The following is a 22250-nucleotide window of genomic DNA, read 5'->3' as shown; positions in this document are numbered from 1 at the left end:
ATTTTATACTATCTGAAAATCCGCTGGGTAATCTACAGAACCTTCTCGTTTTTTATATCCCCTTCAAGAATTACTTCTACTATTCTAAAATATTACACAATTTTAAAAGTGAAACAAGATTTGAAAAGGATTTTTTTGAGGACTAATGAGATTAAAATGGCAAAACAAATTTAATTATGTAAGCAATTCTTCTCTTTCACAGACCTGAAAGAAAAGCAAATTAGTATTTGTGAAATTTTCTTTGTCTAATAAATAGCCTCACTTTACAATAATGCCAATGACCCCAGTTTAATTAGGTGCAATTAATTTTGTGCAAGTGAAATTTGACATCTTGCTGGAGGCATAACCAGCTGTACCCTGTCTTATGAATTTTTTTTTTATCACCAATGAGAATTCAATTGTCAGAGCTATTGCAAAAGGGTGGGAGGCAGGGAGAAAAAGGCCACAGGGCTGCATTTTACATTTAAAAATGGCTCCAGTGGACAGCTGGATGTTTAATTAAAAGAGCTTCTAGGAATGATTTTTCATTGGTGCATCATCTTTTGACAAGTTATGACTCTATTACTGCAATTTGCAGTGGCCCCACCTGTGGGTGACACACACAGCTCATATGGAGACTGGCTCCTTTGAGAGACTGCAGAGGCAGTCACTGCTACTAGAAAACACCCCACTGGCCAGGTGAGCTGTTTCTCCTGGAGGTTTAACTCAGCCCTGTTGTCCAGTCTTGTAAAATTTTCTGTGCCTCTCAGATTGCCCTCATTCAGATGATCACACAATTAAACCTGTGGTAGGGTTCGAAAAAACCCACTGTCAAACGGTAACACATGCCTCCTTAACACTGGAATGTTTTTATTTTAGTTATTGAAAAAAGTCCTTTTAGATTTATTTAGATATACATTTTTATCACACGTCTTATGCATACAGAAAGAAGGAGGAAAGGTGAATTACATTGGTTGAGGCATTCCTAAATCCGTTTCACAGTGGAAATCCAACCTTCCTCTGAACCACTTTCCCTTGGAGTCTTAGATCTTTGCTTTTCCCCTCAGTGTTACCTTTTGTGCATCGTCCTTCAAGCTGCTGTCCCCTGTGCTGCAAATTGTAATGCTGGAACCTTGTCCTTCTTAGCAGAAGCCTGCTGGCCTGCCACAGGGCTGCCCTGGTTCTCACCTGGTTTGTGGCTGGCAGGGTCACAGCTCTGGGGAGCAGTCAGGCCACTAGCAACCTGGGTGGCCATTTTGTGAAACATCTCAACTGCAAAGAAGGCAAACTATGAATAATTACACTTCACAAAGTCAGTACAGTTCAGGAGCTCTGTAGTGTTCTTTTTAATGACTGCATAGAATTCAAATGACCACTAGTTACTTGCTCTGGAACCAAGCCAAAATGGCTTGTTTGGTTTTTTTTTTTAAATATAAGCTATATTTTTTAATGAAAACTGGTGAAAGCAATGATTCACTGTTAAGAGAGTGAAAGAATTTGCAACTAAGATTTTCACATAATCCAGTCATACTCCTAACTCTTCAACTGCCATGTTTTACCCCAGAAGGTAGACACGCGCCGCTCAGCTCCGCAGTTGAAATGTATCAGCTGGCCAGGCAGACACAAGTTTAAACTCTGCTTGGGCTGAGCGGAACAAGTGGGCAGGTTGGCTTACAAATACAAATGTTCAGTGCATACCAATTGCTTTAGAGTCTACAATCTACTGCAGATCCAAGGAGGAGAAGGAATTAAGAACTGGCTGGGAAAGGAAGCCAACGATTGAATCAGAGAGTACAGCTACAGAAAAGTTCACTTACATGAAAATATGTTCCTTGCTGCCTCTCCAAATGCTCTCCACCACCCCAGCACTCCGCCAGAAACAAAAGCCTGACTCATACGTGAGTCAGGATCCCTGCTCAGATCTCCGTGTGTCAGGTGCTAGTCCTACTCACCTTCTCTCCAGCAACAGGCACACTGCCGCTCGCCCAGCTTCTCTCCCTCTTTTTAATTCCTGCTAAATGCCCACACATGGCAGCTCAGAGGAGCTCAAAGGAGAAACATTCAAAATCAACTGAATTTCTTCCACAAAAAAAAAAAAAAAAATTTAAGTATATTTCATGTCATTTTGTTCTCTGTGTATGTCTCCACATTTTTATTTACAAAGTTGGAATTATACTATCCCTACACTTTGTAGACTGGTTCACTTTTTTCATTTAGTGATACTTCAGGAACATTTGCTCATACTTGTAACTGTTCTTCTATCCTATTTTTTAATAGCTACATAACAGCCCATCATCTATTTAGCCATCATGTACTCAATCTCTTGTTAGACCGTGGAGCTGTTCCAGTGTTTTGTTTTGTTATTGTTTGGCTTTTTTCTTTTTTTTCTTTCTTCTACGATTTATTCTGTCTGTTAAGGTACCCTAGACACTCAAGACAGACTCTACAATAATGAAATACCAGCTTTGTGACCTTATATAATTTAACCTCTGAGTCTTAGTTTCTCTGTGTAAAAGAGGGTTGTACTACTCTAAGTGTATCTGAAGATTAGAGACAATAGCAGTGCATAGTAGATGCTCACAAATGATGACTATTTCAAAATGTAGATTGCTTGAGAGTCATTTGACTTTAGTTGAAAGTAGACCATGTTTGGTACCTTGGAAAAATAGCCCTTTTAGTGTAGTTGCAGAAGAGGCCTTCCCTCTTCAATTCATGCCAGAGAATATTTCTGGTGAAAAATGCATCTTCCTAACATTAAGAGCCTATCATTTGAAATCTAATTACATTCAAGTGGTTGTTGGTAGAGCAACTGAACTCGGGTGTGGAATGAGAACCAACAGCTATCTGAGCAACACTCAGACAATTCTAGAGAAGCCTCGTCCCTCCAGAGAATCCTAGGTTAAGATACAGGGCTGAGCATCACCAAAGATTCTGGATCCCTTTCCTGTTAGCTTCCCGAGCAGTGAGATGATCCTGTGACATGTTTTTACAACCATCATGTGAACAGGTACAGGTGGAATTAGCTTTAGAAAAGGGTGCAGAAAAGAGAGAATGTGCAGGATTAGGAGAGGAAAACCCAGAGAAGGCCAGATGCCTGAGTCCTACAAGATAGGAGATCAGCATAGGACATAAGGAGACATGGAGCTCCCCACTCCTGCCAATCCCTCTTTAGCATATATTTTGAAACTGCCCTTATCTTTTCTGGGCACAACTGCCAGAGAGATATCTCTGCCATCTCTCCTGCATTTATCCCCGACCTTCCCCTCCCTACTCCCTCCCCCCCCCCCCCCCCCCCCCCCCCCGCCCACTTCACCAAGAGCTCTTTTCTTCTGCAGTTTCATGCTCATTCATTCTTTTCGGTTAGCACCTTACTTACTGATGTTCAGGTAGTAAAAGTATCTCTTTTTCATATTTAGATAGGTGTGTCTGCTAAGTCTCTTTGAGTTCTACTTATTTCATATTTCTATTTGTGTTTGATTTAATGATCTAAGTAACTTAGTGCCTGTTAGATCTAGTTTCTGTTCCTGATTCAGTAACTCTGCATCCACTTAATACAGGGGTCATGAAGCAGCTAGTAAGAAGCATAAATGAGTGAAGTAGCCCAAATAAAAGGGCAATAGGAAGTAGCTGCAGCTAACAAGAAAATATGTGCCCTTGCCTAACAGGACAGCAGTTCATGTAGTTCACAGAGATGTTCTTACCTGATTCATCGAGTGAATGAATGGAGTGAACAGTTAAACATCTCTTTTCTATTATGAATTTAAAAGTTGTTTATAATCCTTTGTGTGTGTGTGATAACATATGTTGGGCAAGCAATATTATTACCATTTTTAAAGTTTTAATAAATTATCATCCCATGCATTACACACCCCTCACCAGAAGAAAGTAAATACAGCCCCACTAAAGTAAGGTAAAAAATATCATTACATTTTCATAATGAATGCTGGGAAGCAGAAACTTTGCCTTTCCTCTTTAAAAAAAAATAGTAATAGGAACTGCTATAACTTGTGGTAAATGTCAATATGGAACAGTAAGTGGAAAAAGGAAAAGAAGGAGCAGGACTTGGGGGGTTGAATTTACCAAGGAACAATAGCACCTCATTTTAATCTACTTTTGTACTCTCTATAGAGGCACTACACAGAAGATCTACAAGTAACTCAAACTGCAAGTGTCCCACCTTCTTTCTTCACAACAAATCCCTAAAAAAATAAATGTTTATTGTCACCCCATAATACAACCCATAATATATTCTATCCCCTTTAAAATTCTCATGAAACAGCAAAGTATATGGCATTGAAAATATGAGTGATTATTCATTATGTATAAAACCTTTGAATAATGCATCAAAGATCATTAAAATAAACGGAAATAATGCATTTAAACATTGGCCAAAAATTAGTCAGGGCTATTGAGTGACAAATGGTGCAGAAGGCAGTGGCTCCTACACACACCCGGTTAGAGTCATAATGAGCAAAGCATGATTGACATCACAGGCATACGACATATGGAGAGTTCCATCTTGCTCCGTTTCTTAAGGAAACCATACAGTTGCCCTGAAATTATGAGCACCTACAGGACACATACAGTACTTAAGATGTACTTCCAGACACAGGCAGGAGCTAATAAGGCGAAACCTGAGGGTAAGTTTAGGATGGGAGAAAGGCCACTGGATCCAAAACCAGAAGTCCCACTAGAGTGTCATGGTGTGATGTTGAACCAGGTACCTGTTGCCACAATGACGATGCATAGTAAATACCACATGCATCCGGGCACAGTGATAAGCATTAGTTTCTGCTGAGGAGCCCATTGGTCAGATGAGCAATTCTGGGGCTGTGCACTAGGCAGGCCACGTGGGTCCACAATGGCCATGGGAGAAGGCTCCTTCATGCTCCTGGCTGAGCTCTCGTGTCTGAAGCTTCAGCTGGGACAAATGCCAGTTGAGCTCGTTGCTGTGAAGTCACCAGCAGGCTGACACCAGACTGTCCTGGACTGATGCTGAGGGCAGGGCAGGCTCATTGGGAGACTCAGAGCTAGACCACAGCCACTTCCTCTTCGTTCTGTTGGCCAAGACACCATGACACCCATCCAAGATGAGGAAACTGACTCGTCTTGGGGTGGAAAATCTGCAGTCACATGCAGAGGAGCAGATGGGGGAAGGGGAGAATCAGGATCTGTCACAGGTGACTTCTCTCAGTGACTGCCTCACCTGTAATCCACAGGTGTTCAACCCAAGGGGAGAATGCAGTGAATATACTTTCAAACTAAAATTCTGTGTATCAGTTGAAGTGCTAGCCAAGGGCCAGTTCAGGGGTAAGCCCCAAAGAATCTTAACATTTGTATGTAGTTGCTGGTGGTCTACCCTGGGACATCTGTTTTTTCTAAAATCAGGAAACAGGGCCTCCCCTGGTGGCGCAGGCAGTTGAGCACAGTGCTGTGAAGCTGTCCGCAGCCTCTGCAGCGCCGGTTCAATCCCGGCCGGTCAGTGAGGGTCCCACATGGCACGGCAGACCTCTCCTGTCACGCCCACTGCTCCCCTCAGCAGTGTATTTCGTCAGTCTGCCTGTTCTGTTCCCCGCTCTGTCTCTGGTGAATCCTCTCACCCTCCCACACATCTAGCCTGTACCCCGGTTCTTGTATAAATAAATAAACAAACAAATAATTAAATGTTAAAAAAATAAATAAATAAATCAGGAAACACCAGATAGTCTGGGATTCAGAATCAGACTCAGATGGTCCAATTCAGTCACTGCACCCCAGGCTCAGGTCAGTGGTCTGGTTCACGGTGACTGCAGCTCCCCCCCCCCCCCGCCCCCGCCACCATCAGAACTTTAGGGCCTTCCCATTCTCTTGGGGAATAAACTGGTCTTAACCCTTTATGTTGAACGATGAAAAATGTATCTTTTGTACCATATCATAAAACCAGGCTAGGTTTTTGAGCCATCCTCTCAGTTTTAGAACTTTCATCTCTCCATCATCCCAGGTCTGGGGCATGTTCTAATAATGTCCCTAGTGATGGTGGTTGGAAGGTAGCATGAATGTTTGCTAAGAAAAAGCTTCCTCTGCCGAAAAGCCAAGCAGATGCTGGTGCTGAACAGCTTCTGAATGCGTCCCTGCCATGCTCGGAGCCATTTCTGCTCACACCCAAAGTCAGAGGACACCTCATCTTTATCTCCTGGCGTTCCCAGCATTCTTCATCCAGGACACCCTCCTCCAGGCCCTCATGCCCCCTGCCGGCGCTCTGGACAGCAGTGTGGTTCTCCTTACCGCCTGGCAATGAGAGGAAACATCCCAGGCAACCAGGCATGTAGACCTTTCCAAATGAAACCGACAGGCAGCCAGCCACAAGCAGCCTCTTGCACTCAAGACTCTGGTAAATGCCACTCGAAATGCTGAGTGACCTTGGATAACATCAATTATGTCATTAATCAACAAGAAGAGACTGGTGGTTGTTTTCACCTCAGCCTGTGCTGGAGCGGTCTGGGCACTGGAGGCCTGGCAGCTGGCAGCTGGCACTTGTGCAGACTGTGTGTGCAGCAGGCTGTCAGTGGGGCCGGCGCCTCACAGTGTGGGGCCAGAACCCGGGGTCTGGGTTTCTGTATGAGTCTCAGAGCAACCAGACCCTTGAGTGGGAAGGAACCGGAGCAGGGGTCCAGTCTGTGACTCTGACACATGTGACCCCAGGTGGCCTCGAGTGCCCCACTGTCAGGCTGCCGTGGGAATACAACTGAGTCTCCCCAAAGCTGCTTCATCTTCAAACCTGCTTAAAGGCTAAAGGCACACAAATCCATCTGGAAGCCTGTGTCCGCTTTAAGATATCTTTACTAAAATACCCTCTGAACCATTAGCTGTTAAGTCCTATAATTTCCTTTTCCTGAGAGCAGCATTCCTGGGGATCGCCACTGTAAGGAATTAGAAGTCTCACCCTGTAAGAAGGTCTGTGCAGGTTCCCACGGTGATAATGTGGCACTAAGGCGATTTTCTGAATTTCTACCTGAGGTGTTTTTTCATTTCACTCTGATCTCTAAGTCCGCCCCCCTCCCTCCACCACCTTTTTATTCTTTGCCTTTGCTGAGTTAGAAACACTGTATGAGAGAGTTGATTTAGGTCTGAGTTAATCCTCAGCACAAAGATCAGTTTAGGGGCAGAACAACAGAATTTATGATCAGACTGTCTTCAGAATAAAGCGTATCTTTGGACATCATAAGCCTTATTTTCTAATGATATTGGGTTATTTTATATTTCTGTAGCCTGTGATTCCAGTGGGCAGACACTTCTTATCAAGACTTAAGTCCTTCAGTAAATAGAAAATGCTACATACGCCTAGATTCCAGTTAGAGTTCATTTAAAATATGTCTGTTTTTAATTTGAAGTTTTATTTTCACCATCTCCCAACCCATAGATCTTGAATTTTATTGTTAAAAATGGTTTGATTGGGATTTGTTTTTTTTTTTAACCAACTTCTATAATAAATTTTAAACTTAGCTTATGTAGGATCAAAGGATAAACTGAACATATTAGATTACTCCATTTCCAATGGAAGGAAATTAAGAGGAGATAAATTCCAGCTCAGTAGAGCCCAGGATGCCTGATAGTTACAGACAGCTGGAGAATGCTGTCTCAGGGCTGACTGCCCTTTGGCAATCTGTGACCAGGTCACGTGTCGTCATGTCTGAAACTGTTTTCTTTCATGGAGGCTTTCAGTAGCCAGAGAAAGGAGGATAAGGAACCTGTGTGGAGCACCTGCTCCTTGCCAGCTCTGAGCTAGCTTCCCATCTTTCCTTCAAAACACTGAGTTGGGTATTATTCACCCCATTTTACAGATGAGGAAACTGAGGATCATTGAGGTTAAGCCATGTGCCTGGATAAAGAAGTGGGGGGGGTTCAGAGCTTTGGTCCGATGATGCCAAACTCCCCTGAACTGACCACAGTGGACCTTTACCTTCTACACCTTGGGTCTCTCTCCTTGCCACCTCCAGGGCAGGAGGGGAACAGAGCTAGGCCAGCTGAGGGAAACACTCATTTCCTTCCTAGGGAAGTGAGCAGGGCTTCCAGTAATTACAGGAGTTAACAATAGGTGGCAGTACATACATATATCTTGAGTTCCATCGGATTTTCTTTTTCTGGGGTCTGTATTTTTTTTTTTTAACCATACAAGCACTTTACATGAGTCATATGAATAGTTTGGATCAAACTTTCCTATCCACTAGGGGAAAAAAAATAAAAACAAAAATGACAAATTGCAGACTAGTTGCTTTGCTTTGTCCCTTTGTGCCAATGCCAAAGCAGATTCAGCATCCAAGACCCTAAACCCAGCCGCAGCCCTGCTGCCCAGGAGCCACCTTGGCCTGTTCTTTCTCCTTACACTTTACATGCAGAAAGAGCTGCTACTAGGACTGCTGCGAAAATGATTTATTTAACACTTTATTGCGAAATAGCATTAAATATGTTTGACTTCAAATGAAAAGACAGAGTGTGTAGCAGATACAAGGCCAGTGACCACATTCCCAGCAACATCTCCCCTGGAGTGTCAGGACTCGACAGGGTCATGATGAGCTCCAGAGAAGCCAGAGTCTCCACGTATGTGCAGGCAAGACTGGACAGCCTTCCTGACGAGGCTAAAGTTGGCTTCTTTTCTCTAGGGTAGACCTGTGGGGTTTTCTTTTTATCATGACGTAAATGAACTGCCGTGGTTAACTTTTGAGCAACTGCCTTAAATAAACTTTTCTTTCACATGACCTTATTCTATTTTGGGGGGAAGGAGTCTTTCTCCAGAGAGTCTGAGGCCTGGGTGCTGGCTCCAGTGATCTGCTTTGCGTTGTTGCCATGGGAGAGACATGGGGATGGATCCTTAGTGACAGGAATGTAAACCCAGTGACTCTGTGTGTGTGTGTGTGTATTTTCACATGTGCACACGCACACACCATCAATGTGTTTGGTATTGTACTAAATGTTATATTATGTGACCTTAAATTGTTTCTCACAGAACATGAAATTGGTGTGGAATAAAACTGATACAAGATTAGTAAAAGGTATCATTTTGTTATGTAAGTTATAAATAAATCGTCACGATTATTAACCTCTAGCCAAAGTTGTCATCTGTAACTTGGGAGTAGTATCGCCATCTTAACCTCTCCATGTGAGGAACACATAAGACAACTTTCTTTTGAGACCAGGCAGTTGTGCTACCTATTGCCAGGTGACAAGGAACCGAGTGGAGTGACGTCCTGTTTGCTTTCTCACAGCCTGCAGAGTGGGATGAACCTGCAGATCTGCTTCGTCAATGATAGCGGCAGTGACAAGGACAGTGATGCTGACGACAGCAAGACTGAAACCAGCTTGGACACCCCGCTGTCTCCCATGGTGAGTCCACGCTGCCACTGTGGGTGATGTGCATGCTTTCCTGTTCTGCTAGCTTCTTTGTTGTTTGTCAAGAACAACATTGCAGACAGAAGTCTTCCTTGTCATTTCTTGACATGGTTTGGCAGTGATTGGAAAATCAGTTATGATATAATTAGGGTAACACATTCTGTTAAAGTTAGCGGCTACTTTTGTATTAAGCCAGATTAGCCCTAAGCAGTTAGAAATCAAGAGTGACTACATGCCTGTCCTTCCTCTGGGGCTTGGAAATATGAGCAGACTCACAGGGCAGGCACATTTTAAAGAAGTGGTAGCAAGGCTGGCACACCAACATTGCTCAGAGAAACAGCCAAATATGAAGTGCTTACTGCTCCAGGATGCTTGTGGCTAGATTCCCTTCTTTTCTGTGAGGTCTGTCCACCACCTCTCCTGTTAGATAGGACATTGTCATGGACTTTGAGTATCATGTAAGGTCAGAGCTTGGGTGGATTCCTGAGATCTTGTTGACCTACGAAGAAAAATACTGCCTTAGAGGCCTCCCTGGTGGTGCAAGGGGTTAAAGCACTGCACTGTGAGGCAATCCACAGCCTCAGCAGCATGAGTTCGATCCCCGACCAGCCAGGGAGCAACCCACAAGGCTAGGCAGACATCTCCTGTCTCGTCTGCTGCTCCCCTCAGCAGTATATTTCGGTTGTCTGCCTGTTCTGTTCCCAGCTCTGTCTCTGGTGAATCCTCTCACCCGCCTCATCTCTGGCCTGCGCCCCTGCTCTTGTATGCACAAATAAATAAATCTTCAAAAAAGAAAAGAAGAGAAAAATACTGCCTTAGCTCTGGATTAGATATTTCCCTGTGTCTGGTCACTTCAGGGAAGTTTTGAAACCAATAATTAAAGAAATCTCTCAAATTTGTCCTAAATGCATGCTACCTATTATTAATTATGTTATTCTTTATACTAAAACCAGTGTATTATTGACACTGGAGGGATAAGCTGCTCTTTAATGTCACACCTAGTGGTGAGTGGAGTGGCTGAGGGGAGGTCCAGTCACTCTTCGGGGATCAGAAGTGCCGTGTCCCCTCTCCAAAGGTGGCACCAAGACAGAAAGCTCAGGGCTGCTCTTTTTCCCTTCACAGAGCAAACAGAGTTCTTCCTATTCCGATAGAGACACTACTGAAGAAGAATCCGAATCCCTGGATGATATGGATTTTCTCACAAGGCAAAAGAAATTGCAAGCTGAAGCCAAAATGGCCCTCGCCATGGCCAAGCCAATGGCCAAAATGCAAGTAGAAGTGGAAAAACAGAACAGAAAGAAGTCTCCCGTCGCTGATCTAGTAAGTAGCTGGCGCTGAAATGCAACAAGCATGTGGTGGCTGCACGTGGTTGACGCTTATCCCAGTCCTGTCCCACAATTATGCAAACTGGGGTTTCTCCAGGCAGTTTGTTAAAAGTACTGCCATTGAGAAATATTTCATTTTGTTTCCCTTTCCTTCCTATGTATCATGGAAAGAGACATAAGCAATAGATTTCACAAAAGTAAACTTTGCCCTTGATTCTTGTCTACTGTTTCTTAGCTATATGGGCATGTTCTGATGCCCTCAAAACAATCTCAGTTTAAGAACCTGTTAGTTGCCGCACTCACTTCTGCTTTAGCGCTCATGCCCAGCTCGCAGTGACCACAGTATGGCAGAGGTCGGGAGAGACCTGGACTTTGGAGTTTAAGTCTCACTCTGCATTGACCTCGTTACTCAGCTTTTTACATTATGCCCATCAATAGCATGGGCATAATAATACCACCTGTGTCAGGTGAGATGCTTATGAGAAGTCGGTGAGCCGATTCCAAGCACAAAAAGAAGTCCCTGTAGCATGGGATGAATTAATAGATAGCCAACATTAGTAATTTTATATGTGTCATTGATACTACTTGGGCTCCCCAGCATTTTACTCATAAAAATAACAGCTGTCACAGCCTAGGTTAAAGACCAACCCAAAAGCTTTTAAGTTGAGAGTGTAACGTTTTGATGTCAGTAGCATCTTCGACAATGTGGCGTGTGATAAGGTGAAACAGGGAAAACCTCCAAGCGCAGAACCTGAATGGAGTGGGGGAATGAGGGTGGATCTGTTAGGAAAAAGCTGGTCTTGTGTACGGAGTGCTTACTGCCCTGTTGACACCTTTGTTTCTTCCCTTTGTGTCTTCAGCTGCCACACATGCCTCATATAAGTGAGTGCTTGATGAAAAGGAGTTTAAAGCCTGCCGACCTGAGAGACATGACCATCGGGCAGCTACAGGTGATAGTCAATGACCTCCATTCCCAGATAGAAAGTAAGTGTAAATGTGCTTGAAATGGGATGGTCAGTGTCACCTGTAATAGGATGTGCTCGCTCCCATGTGCTCACAGGGAGAGGAAGAGGAACACAGGCTGTTTTTGTTTTTATTTTATTACTGTAAGATGTCAAGACCTTTAAGAGTTTTCTGGGATTCACAGAGGTTATGGGTCCTCTTTATTCATTTTATTTTTTTTTTTAAAGATTTATTTATTTACTTATTTATGCAAGACCCAGGGAACAGGCCAGATGCGCAAGAGAGTGAGAGGATTCACCAGAGACAGAGTGGGGAACAGAACAGGCAGACTGACAAAATACACTGCTGAGGGGAGCAGCAGGCGAGACAGGAGAGGTCTGCCACGCCATGTGAGACCCTCGCCGGCCGGCTGGGATTGAACCGGCGCTGCAGAGGCTGCGGACAGCCTCACAGCACTGCACTCAACTGCCTGCACCACCAGGGGAGGCCCCTCTTTATTCATTTTTAATCCCCCGCTCCTCACACAATGCCTGACATAGATCTGGCTCACAATATTTATCTCTAGAATATAATTGAGTAATGACAGGTCATTTCTTATACCATCTACCATCAACTTCATTTGTATATACTTTTTTTTAGGTATCATCATTATCAAATTAAATTCAATTTATTTTGTGGAGCTCCAGGTAGTGGGAAGATATGTGACTAGTAAGTGAAAATTACAGGGTCACAAACTATGGGTCTTTCTTCCCCAGCATAAAGAGGACCTCTAACGCAGCATACTGAGGGGTGGTGAGTGAGTGGTATTCACTTGGGGTGGCTGGCCATGCAAAGAATCGGTAGTTGATGAGCCCATGGAAGAGAATGTGCTAGTTTATAGAGCTGTGTGAATCTATATTAAGTCCTGTGGACTTGCAGATTAAAAATCAAGGACACATGCCAGATAGCTGCATTCAGACAAACCAACAATAAAAACACATGTGGGAAGCAAGTGGGGAAATCTAAATACTGGCTGCATGTTTTATTAATGGTTAATTATTTAGTTACGATAAAAGTGTTATGGTTTTATTAAAAAGTCCCTGTCTTTTAGAGATACGTACTGAAGTGTTTGTTGATGAAATAATATGATGGATGGAATTCACTTTAAAATAATTAATTGGAGAAGGGAAGATAGATGAGTCAGGATTAACCATGAGCTAGTTATTGGTAAAGTTGGCTGTAGGCTTAGTTGATTGGACTATTCTCTCTGCTTTGGTAACAGTCAAATACTTGGGCCTCCCCGGTGGCGCAGCGGTTGAGCGCTGGGTTGCGAAGCTGTCTGCATTCTCTGCAGTGCTGGTTCAATCCCTGGCTGCTCCCCAGCCACCAGAGGAGGGTCCCACATGGTGCGCAGACCTCTCCTGCCGCCCGCTGCTCCCCTCAGCAGTGTACTTTGTCAGTCTGCCTGCTCTGCTCCCCACTCTGGCTCTCGTGAATTCTCTCACCCTCCCGCGCTTCTGACTGTACCCAGTGCTTGTATAAATAAATAAATAAATAAATCTTTAAAAAAAAAAAAAAGAATAAAATACTTCATATGAAAAAGAAAAGATCCTGTGCACTAAGGGGTTACATATGTGGGCACTCTGCTGAATGCTAACAGTAATAATAAAAAGTACCCCAAGAAGACAGTAGGAAAATAGAGTTGGGTGTATTCGATGCAAGTTAACATGTTCAGTATTGTTTTAAATTAAAAAAAAAAAGAATTTAACATTTTAATTATGAAACCATACATTCACAGGACATTTTTATTCTACCACTATATTTTAATTTTAACTCACTGTAAATTACAATTGCTATTCTTTAAAAGACTCTGATATTTTACCAATGAAACATCATCCTTAGGCTTAAGTAATAAAATTGCCTCTGGTCCTTTTCATGAGTACATGGAATTTTAGACCTCCCTGTATGATTCTTTTTTCTCTTTTACATTGGAAACTAGTCTGAACTAAAGGCAGTTCAATGCATTATTTGAAGAGTATTTCCAAAGGGGTCCCAGCAGAACACCCCCTTCCCTTCTTTTGTTCCTGGGCCCCAGACTCTTGCTAAATGAAGGCTCTTCCCCATGTGCCCAGACCTGGAAGCTTTAATCCTATCCTTTTGTGGGGAAAAGCAAGAGGGAGTCTGTGCTTGTTGGTAATTTTCAAGGGCAAAAGCCAGATTAATTAAGAGCCCTTGATTTCAGGAGGAAGAGGATTAAAAATATTCCATCTCTGTATTTTATTCCCCATGTAAGTCCTGGGGAACATTTTCCCCAGCACCCATTGTCCAGAGATTTCAGGGGTTGTGTCTTTACATTCACAAATATGACTTTCCAGTATTTTTAGATAACACATTTTCCTGGAACAACCTGCCACCCCTTCCCCAGAGCTCTGGTATTTGGGGTGGGGTTGGGGTAGGGGGCATGTGATGTCAAGCGTCGGGACCCCAACCTCAGTGTGGGAGGAGGGTCCTAAAGACGAGTGGCCAAACCTTACTGTGCTGCAGGAATTTCGTTCACATGTCTTCAAGACAAAAATCTTGCTTTTCCTAAGAAGTTATTTTCCTAACAGCCAACAGTTTCTTTTCCCACTTTAAGATGAATGTAATTGGAAATAATGCATACTTTACTCCTCTTTTTCCAGCACTCTGTAGTCATGCAAACTAGTCATGTTCTCAAGCTTGTGAGAAGCTAATATAAGAATTCTAAATTTTAGCAAAATTCACTTTTGTTTTAGATATATGTTGCATATATAATAGTCCATAAGTAAGCTACATATTCTTACTGGCGTGCAATCTTACCTGTCTTTAAGTGCTGCCCAATCTTTTCCTCAGGCCTGAATGAGGAGCTGGTGCAGCTGCTCCTCATCCGGGACGAGCTGCACACAGAGCAGGATGCCATGCTGGTGGACATTGAGGACTTGACCAGGTCAGTGGGCTCCGCTTCCCCAAGAGGGAAGGAAATCCGTAGTCTCAGGTCTAGAACTAGGGCAGGAGCTGGCTCTGCAGAATGCCTTCCCTTCCGTCCCGGAGTGACTCACCTTGTCTCTACTAGTGTCAGCAGCCTACATGGAAGGGAAGTGGCCAAACTGCTGCTTCCCAAATTTTCACAGCCATCGTCCCTTATCAGGGACATCAATGCATAAGAAGTACTGACCCCCAGTCATTCTGCATGGGGACTGTCACCTGAAGAATTGGCCTCGGGAAGTTGGTTTTAAGCCCCACTCCTTTCTGGTGTGTTTCCATGTGATCAGCCCCATGGTGGAGCCACAGAGTGGCTCTGGCTGTTCGGGGGCCCAACTCTTGGTCACCCTGATTATTCTCACCAGAGGAAGCTCTCAGTCCCATTTTCTAGCTTGGCCTGACTCCAACCACCTCTCATTAAGAGGAGAAGCTTGTTTCCATTCTTAGGCATTGGGAACAGGCTAATGCTGATCAGATCTTGCACTTCTTAGTAATTTTCCTTATAGAAAAGCTATCTTGGATGCATGAAATTTGGTGAATCCTATCACTTAATACCTACTGTGGCATATTTTCTCATATAGTTCATACAAAGTCTTTAAACCAGGAGGGAACACTTATTATTAATCCCAGAAATGGCATTTAGCGAGTAGAAGGCTCCCTGAAGACAGAAAGAAACTGCTGTTGTAATAACCTAAGAAATTAACCATGTGACCCAGATCCATCCCAGAAGCTTGCAAAGGTAGTGGAAATCCTCTTAGCACCTCTTACAAAGACCCTCTCTCAGTGTGGGTCTGTTGCTCAGGCTTGCAGTGAGTTTTTTTGTACCTTTCAGTGGGTAATCATAAGAAACAGGCAGGCAGAACCATGAGGTTAAAAGGAGAGGTGTCACGAATTCAAAAATGTTGGAGGACGCCTTTAAATTGGAGCTGTCCCACCACGAGCAGGGACACAGCCTGCCTGCAAAGCTTTTCATCTGGTGAAGAGAAGTTTCTGCATGAATTCCTAGCTGGAAAATGTCACTTTGCTGATGAGGGAATCAGAAGATACTTAAATGTACCTAAAGTAGCAGCCCCAGAGGTTTGCAGCCAGAACCCAGAAGCATGAGATCAGGCTCCAAGGAATGCTGGGAGATTCTGTTTAATCTATCCAGCTCCCACTCAGTGCAAATCTGTGGTTTCCCATTTTGCCTGCATAGTAGGACCACCTGAGGAGCTTTACAAACTGTTGATTCTGGGACCCACTCGAGTCACTGTTGTAATTATCCTGTGGGGTGGCCTGGACATCAGGGCTTTTTAAAGCCCACCAGGTGATTCCAATGCACAGTGGTATTTTAAGAACCTCTGGTTTAGATGATGCCTCCTTAGAGAAGTACTCCCTGACACCCCACCCCCAAGTTTGGGGTATGCCCCCTCTTGTCTGTATTCCTGGCAACTTGACCCCTCCCAAGATGAATCTAATCACATTATGTTATATTTGTCTGCTGTCGCCCCCAGCCCCATTGTAACCATCCCACTCCCCAGAGCAGAGACAATGCCATTTTCACTCATCACTGTGTCCCAGAGCCTAAGACAGGGCCTACCCTGCACATAGTAGGTCCTCAAGAATGATTGTTAATGAAAAGGAGTCCTTGTGGAGCTTGAGCGGAAATGCTGGAGCATATGAAATACCTGTTTTTAATATTTTGAAGAATCTTCATAATGTTTTCCATAGGGATTGAACCAGTCTACATTCTCACCAACAGAATATGAGGATTCCTTTTCTCTCTCTATCCTTGCCAACATTTTTTGTTTCTGGGTTTTTTGACACTAGTCACTCTCACACGTGAAGTGGTATCGCATTGTGGTTTTCATTTGCATTTCCCTGATGATAAGTGATGATGTGCACTTTTCCATGTGCCTGTTGACCATCTGTATGTTTTTTTATGAAGAAGTGTCTACTTAGCTCTACTACCCATTTTTTTAATTGGGTTCTTTGTTTTCTTTTTGTTGGATTGTATGTATTCTTTATAGATTCTTAGCTGTTGATTGGAAAGCCACTTGTCAGATGTATGATTTATCGTTGTGTATTTAGATAAAGCAGCCACACTGTTACCATCACAATGCCTAGTTTGACTTTTTCCTTAGCACTTATTTTCCATCTTCAGTCGCCTTATTTTCTACTTATTCCCATCCTGTCTGTTTCTGATGGAATATATGCTCAAGAACAAAGCCTTCATTGTCTCTCACCCCCAAGCCCCAGTGCCCAGAACAGTGCCTGGCACATATAAAATATTTGTTGAATAAATTATCCCAAACACTTACCTCTTCATTTTTAATCATAGCACTTTTCTTCTTAAAGGTAATGTTGCCTACAAGTCTTAGGTCACCCCAATAGTGTATTAATCAAAAGAATCATACATAGACCATAATCACTGAAGAGGGCAAATCTATTTGAACAAAGTGCTGTTTCCCAATGTTCTGAGTTCACTGTGAATAACTCTGTATCTCCATTTGGAGGATATTTTAGCTGTTGATTGGAAAGCAATTGGGACCTTTTTTGCACTAAATATTGTATTATTCATTTTACAGACATGCTGAAAGCCAGCAAAAGCACATGGCAGAGAAAATGCCTGCAAAGTGAAGGGAAGCCATGCAACCAGAGGGCGAGCTGGAATTTATTTTGCTTCTGTGACTGTAAAAATGCTGTTGCTAAAGGTGGCGCAGAAACAAATATCAGTGTTAGTCATTGATGATGTCTGAAGCTTAACGTCCAGTGATTGGCCTTTGCTTCTTAATTTATTTTAATTTTTTACTGTGCCACTAAATATCAGGCATTTTAATAAAATATTGTTACAAAAAATGTACAGTACTTACACCATCACAAATCATGGTTAATCAGAGAAGGTAGTTTTAACTTTATTTTTATTTGTTTAGGGATTTTAAGTTGGAGCAGTATTTTGCATTGACTACTTTCATTCTTCACTGTAGTTTTAAGGACTGTAAATGACGGTGCTATCCAAGTCAGAAATACATGCCTGCCTCGTAGTGAACTTGTAGCTCTCGGTAACATGTATATTTTAATCAGTTTTCAACATTTTGTGAATGTTGACTACCTGAAGTTCATTTTTAGATGTGCTATTAACATTCTGTTGGATTCAGAAGGTTCCTTGAAAGTTTTATGTATAAATATGTAAAATAAAAATTAAAACTTTGTTTCATATGATATGTCCTTTTGCTCGATAGCAAGTCCTATTTTGGCAATTTGTCTTCCCTCCTCACATGTCTGCAACTAAATTGACCACCAGGAAGCTTTCATCACAAAGTGCTGCAGAGAACAGGCAATGCAGTGAATTGCCAGGAAGATTGTGCAGATGTGTGAGTGAATGAGAGAGTGTGTGTATGAAGTGACTGTACTGTGAGAGGGTGTGTGCGAGAGAGAGATCCAAAGAAGGCAACATCAGAACCAGCGTTTCTGTTATTGCTGACAGTTATGCATCTGGGGAATTGTCACACTTTCCCGTGTTACAGCTGCTGGTCTTGCTGGAGCCTGTTCCTGCATCAAAGCTCCATTGACCACTTTGCCACATGGAAATAGGACGCTGCCTTTACTCTTTCCCAAGACTGGTTGTTGCCATTTTTCGATTTTTAACCTGTCTCATGAATAAAAATATCAAGTCAAAGTCATTCACCAGTCATTCCCCAATAAGTAGAGAGTGTCAGAAAATAAATTCAGTTAGTAAATGTCCATGCAGGGATTGGAAAACCATGAACTAAAGTCGAGAACATGCCAGAACCGCCTACAATCTATCTGGTTTCACTGCAAGTTCCGTGATGTAATCTGAAGTAGAAGTTTAGCAGCTGTCTATGTTTTCCCTTCTCAAAAATACCCAGGTAGTACCTTAATTAAAGAGTTGTCAAATACCATAAATAGTCTTCTACTGAGCAATATAAGTAATCTTATGGTTTAACACTAATTGTTCTTATGGACCTAGGTAAGGCTATTTTCATTTAGAATAAAAAACAATGCAGCCACTAAATACATTTGCTTTTTGTGAGCTTGCTGCAGAACATTGAGTTAAAGGGTGGAGCTCAAAGTCCTCTCTGCCCAAAAACCTCTTAGCCCAAGTCCTACACCAGCCTGGTGATCTGGTGATCTGGGGTCCCCCCTGAGAATTCACCAATAGCCCAGTGACCTCCTGGGGGATCCCAGCCTGAGGATCCTGCACAGCTGCTAGTCTCTTGACCCTCTGGCAAGAGGAGGGCTGGTTAATAATCCAGTGGGTCTCATCACAGCCACACAGTGGAATCACTGGGGAACCTTGGAAACCTCTGGGACTTGAGTCCCACCCCCACTGATACGGTTCCTGGGGATGGCCTGGCTATTGGGGCTTTTTAATGGTTACTTGGTGATACTGATATTGAGAACCACTGCCTTGACAGTGGTTATTCTTTTTAGCTTTTTCAAGTACCCAGGTTATTTTTCATAATTAAAATATATCCCTATTAATTTGAAACTGTTGGGGAAAGCCAACCTAGGAAGTGCTATGAAAACTCCCCAAGTAAAAGGTGGCAGGACCTAGCTTACTACAGTGACATCCACCACTGGATGTTGGAATCCCAACACTGAAAACCCACCAAAAAAGACTAATTTTTTGAATCGCCAATTCCAATAACAATTTAGATAGGAGTTTGCTCTGCATCTTAAGCAAGGCAATCTCTCTGGCTAGAAATATGGGTTCTGAAGAAATCCAAGACCTCTAAATCTTTAAGTTGTTTGAAGCCAGTCATCCTAAGTAAAGTGCCCTAACTCAAGAAGGAAGAAAGTGGTGTTACACCCAGATGGGGCCCCCAAACACCTTTGAGGTCAAAACCAGCTAAAAAGTAGAGCAGTTCTTCCCATCACCGCGACCCTCGAAGGAGAGAGAGCCATGATCTGTGTCCACTTTCACTCTGTCACCACACAACCAGGGGATTCTTTTAAGATTGGGCTGTTTCAGTCCTCGTGCTTAGGTTTTTCTGAAAGTCCAGAGATTAGTCCCACCGGGATTCTTGCCTCCACCAGGTTACCCTTCCAGACATACACTAGGACCCTTCCTCATCATCCCAACTTATTTAGAACACTGACCTGGGAAAATAGGACCAGCACTTTTCCATTGTAAGAAGACAGCACAGTGCAGGGGAGAGCACAGAAGGGACCAGCATGGCGCCCACCGCCTAGTTGTTCCTCCTTGAACAAGTCACTAGAGCTCTTGGTGTCTTATTTCATCACCTGAAATAAGATTATTGGCAGGAAAAGTGAATTGAATGATCAGGGTTGGTGGTGGAGATACTCTATATTTTACTAGTTTCTGAGACGGTCCATGCTTGTGGTTTTTTTTTTTTTCTTGTTTATTAATCATTAAGGAAGCATATGCTTTGGGAGATTTGTATTTCAGTGTCTTTATGCCAAGGTGGGATCACGTAATACACCATGCTTTCAACATGCTTTACCCATGGGTGCCCTTGAGGTCAGCACATGTAGATCATGGCAATCTCTTCAACAGCTGCATAGTGACCAGAGGATGGTGGTGTGCTCCATTCAGCCAGTCCCTTTAATGATGGACATTAAGAATCTTTCCAGATTTCTTTCACTAAAAGCAGCATTGTGCATGCTTTTAGTGCCATACTTGTACTTACATCATCTTGTGCTTTTATTCTATGGCTGACTCATTTTTTCCCCTTTAATCATTGCTGGGTATTATGTTTAGATACTTCAGAGAACAAAGAGCTAATTAAGGTAGGACTAGCAGGCAAGGCCATCTTAGAGTAGTTCAATTCCTTGCAACAAAATCGAACCAGCCCCCTCTTGTTTGACAAATACCAATTCATTCTTTTTTTTTCTTTTTTTTTCTTTTTTTTTTTTAAGATTTATTTATTTATACAAGCACTGGGTACAGTCAGATGCACAGGAGGGTGAGAGGATTCACCAGAGCCAGAGCGGGGAACAGAACAGGCAGACTGACGAAACACATTGCTGAGGGGAGCAGCGGGCGCAGCAGGAGAGGTCTGTCGCGCCATGTGGGACCCTCGCCAGCTGCAGAGGCTGTGAGCAGATTCACAGCCCAGTGCTCAACCGCTGCGCCGCCAGGGAGGCCCCAATACCAATTCATTCTCATCTTTAAAGAGCATGGTTGTCACTCCCACCCATCTCTCTCACTCTCTCCCTCTCTCCCTCCCTCTCTTTTTCTCTCTTTCCCTCTCTCTCCTTTTCCCCCTCTCCCCCCTCCTCCCAGGAATCTTTGCCCCTTAAACAGATGTTTCTCTTTTCCTGTTGAAGGGCAGAGTCAAACCTCAGCCACCATTGTAATAACCCCAGCAGGGAACCAAGCAGAGTCCTCTCCTGAAGAGAAGCTCTCAGATCCTTAGGACCTGCCTCTGTGACACTTCCATTAACAAGGGTGTTCTGCTCCGCCTGAAGTCAATCCCTTTCTTCTTTGCTGAGGGGGAGACCCTTGCTTGGCTTTCATGAGGGCTGAATCTCATTGCTCTCAAGCTTAGTCCTCCATGACATAAGTCCTCACCTTCACAAATTTCTGGTCTATGATCTGGAGATGTTCTTTCTACAGAATGCTGTCTCTGCAGGGCAGATAGAACTGGCCATCTATCCAGAGTCCATACCCACTTCGCTGCTCACAGAGCTGTTCCTGGGAAGCAGCTAAACAGGGACCACACTGTTCACTGACCCCTTGACTGATTTCACCAGTGGGATGTGAGTGGGTTTGAAGTGTGCTCATCCAGCCAAGGGTTTGAAAGAGCTGCCTTCTTCATGCTTTTTCTTTCTCCTTGCACAAGCTACATCTTTCAGACCAGCATGATGGCAGATCCACAATACAGAAGGAGTCTGGGCCCCTGAGTCACTGCACAAGCAGAACCTGTCTCCAGTAGGAGCTGCCTCGTATGGTTTCAAGAGTGAGAAACTAGAATTACGTTTGAGCCACTATAATGCCTAGGATCTCTTTGTTACAACAGCTAGTGTTGCCCTAGCTAATGCAAGTCCTTAACAAGGACAACCACCCCTTCAAGAAAGCAGTAAACAAACCCAGGTCTCTACAGAAGAGTCCCGTATTCTTAGTCACTGTGCTGATAACTTCTGCAGGTCTTGCCTTTCCTCTAAAAATCTCAGTTTATCGGTCTCTTGAGTCCAGTTTAAATCCTGCCCCTCATTTTATGTTTTCCTTTAGTCATTGGGGTAGAAATCAGAAGTGAATCAAACAAGACTTGTCATGAACAAGCAATTAATTCATGCCTATTCATGAATATGGATTTTATTATGATGCCAGAAACACAAATATTTGTCAAGTGACAACAGGAGATTTATCTGGTGTCCATCTGGAAGACTCTTGGGTATCCTCAGTCCTTAAGACCACACTTGATTATTACCACCTAGCTAAATCCTGATTCTTCAAAATGCAATTACCTTCAGCACTGCATCAATTTATTTGCTCTAAATAAGACATGACATATTCATTATGAGCTGGGTTGATGGCTAATGAGTTTTTCAGGATATTTTAATTGAGGTTTACAGTCAGTTGTCAGTATAAATTAATATTATATTAAATAACTTATGAATTAATGGTTTGTGCAAAATGAAAGTGTTCTCCTAATTTTTGAGTGAGACTCC

At 43.1% G+C, this 22250-nt stretch overlaps 1 protein-coding gene across 9 annotated transcripts in view; it reads left to right on the top strand.

Moving 5' to 3' along the window:
- The window catches only part of LOC119257877 (IQCJ-SCHIP1 readthrough transcript protein), a 657554-nt gene extending 639746 nt beyond the window's left edge, over window positions 1-17808 (top strand). For all 9 annotated transcript variants that reach the window (XM_054700971.1, XM_054700970.1, XM_054700972.1 and 6 more), the window contains 5 exons: window positions 9222-9339; window positions 10468-10665; window positions 11531-11654; window positions 14484-14577; window positions 17180-17808. In XM_054700971.1, the coding sequence (XP_054556946.1) occupies window positions 9222-9339; window positions 10468-10665; window positions 11531-11654; window positions 14484-14577; window positions 17180-17231 (586 nt within the window). In that variant the 3' untranslated portion in view covers window positions 17232-17808. The remainder of the gene's footprint in view (window positions 1-9221; window positions 9340-10467; window positions 10666-11530; window positions 11655-14483; window positions 14578-17179) is intronic.
- The last annotated feature ends 4442 nt before the right edge of the window (window positions 17809-22250 follow it).

The sequence above is a fragment of the Talpa occidentalis genome, unplaced genomic scaffold, assembly GCF_014898055.3.
Source record: "Talpa occidentalis isolate TD23 unplaced genomic scaffold, MPIMG_talOcc4v2.1 talOcc4.4, whole genome shotgun sequence".
Lineage (NCBI taxonomy): Eukaryota > Metazoa > Chordata > Mammalia > Eulipotyphla > Talpidae > Talpa > Talpa occidentalis.
Note: the sequence above shows the minus strand (reverse complement) of the source record. Positions and strands in the feature narration are given on the sequence as shown.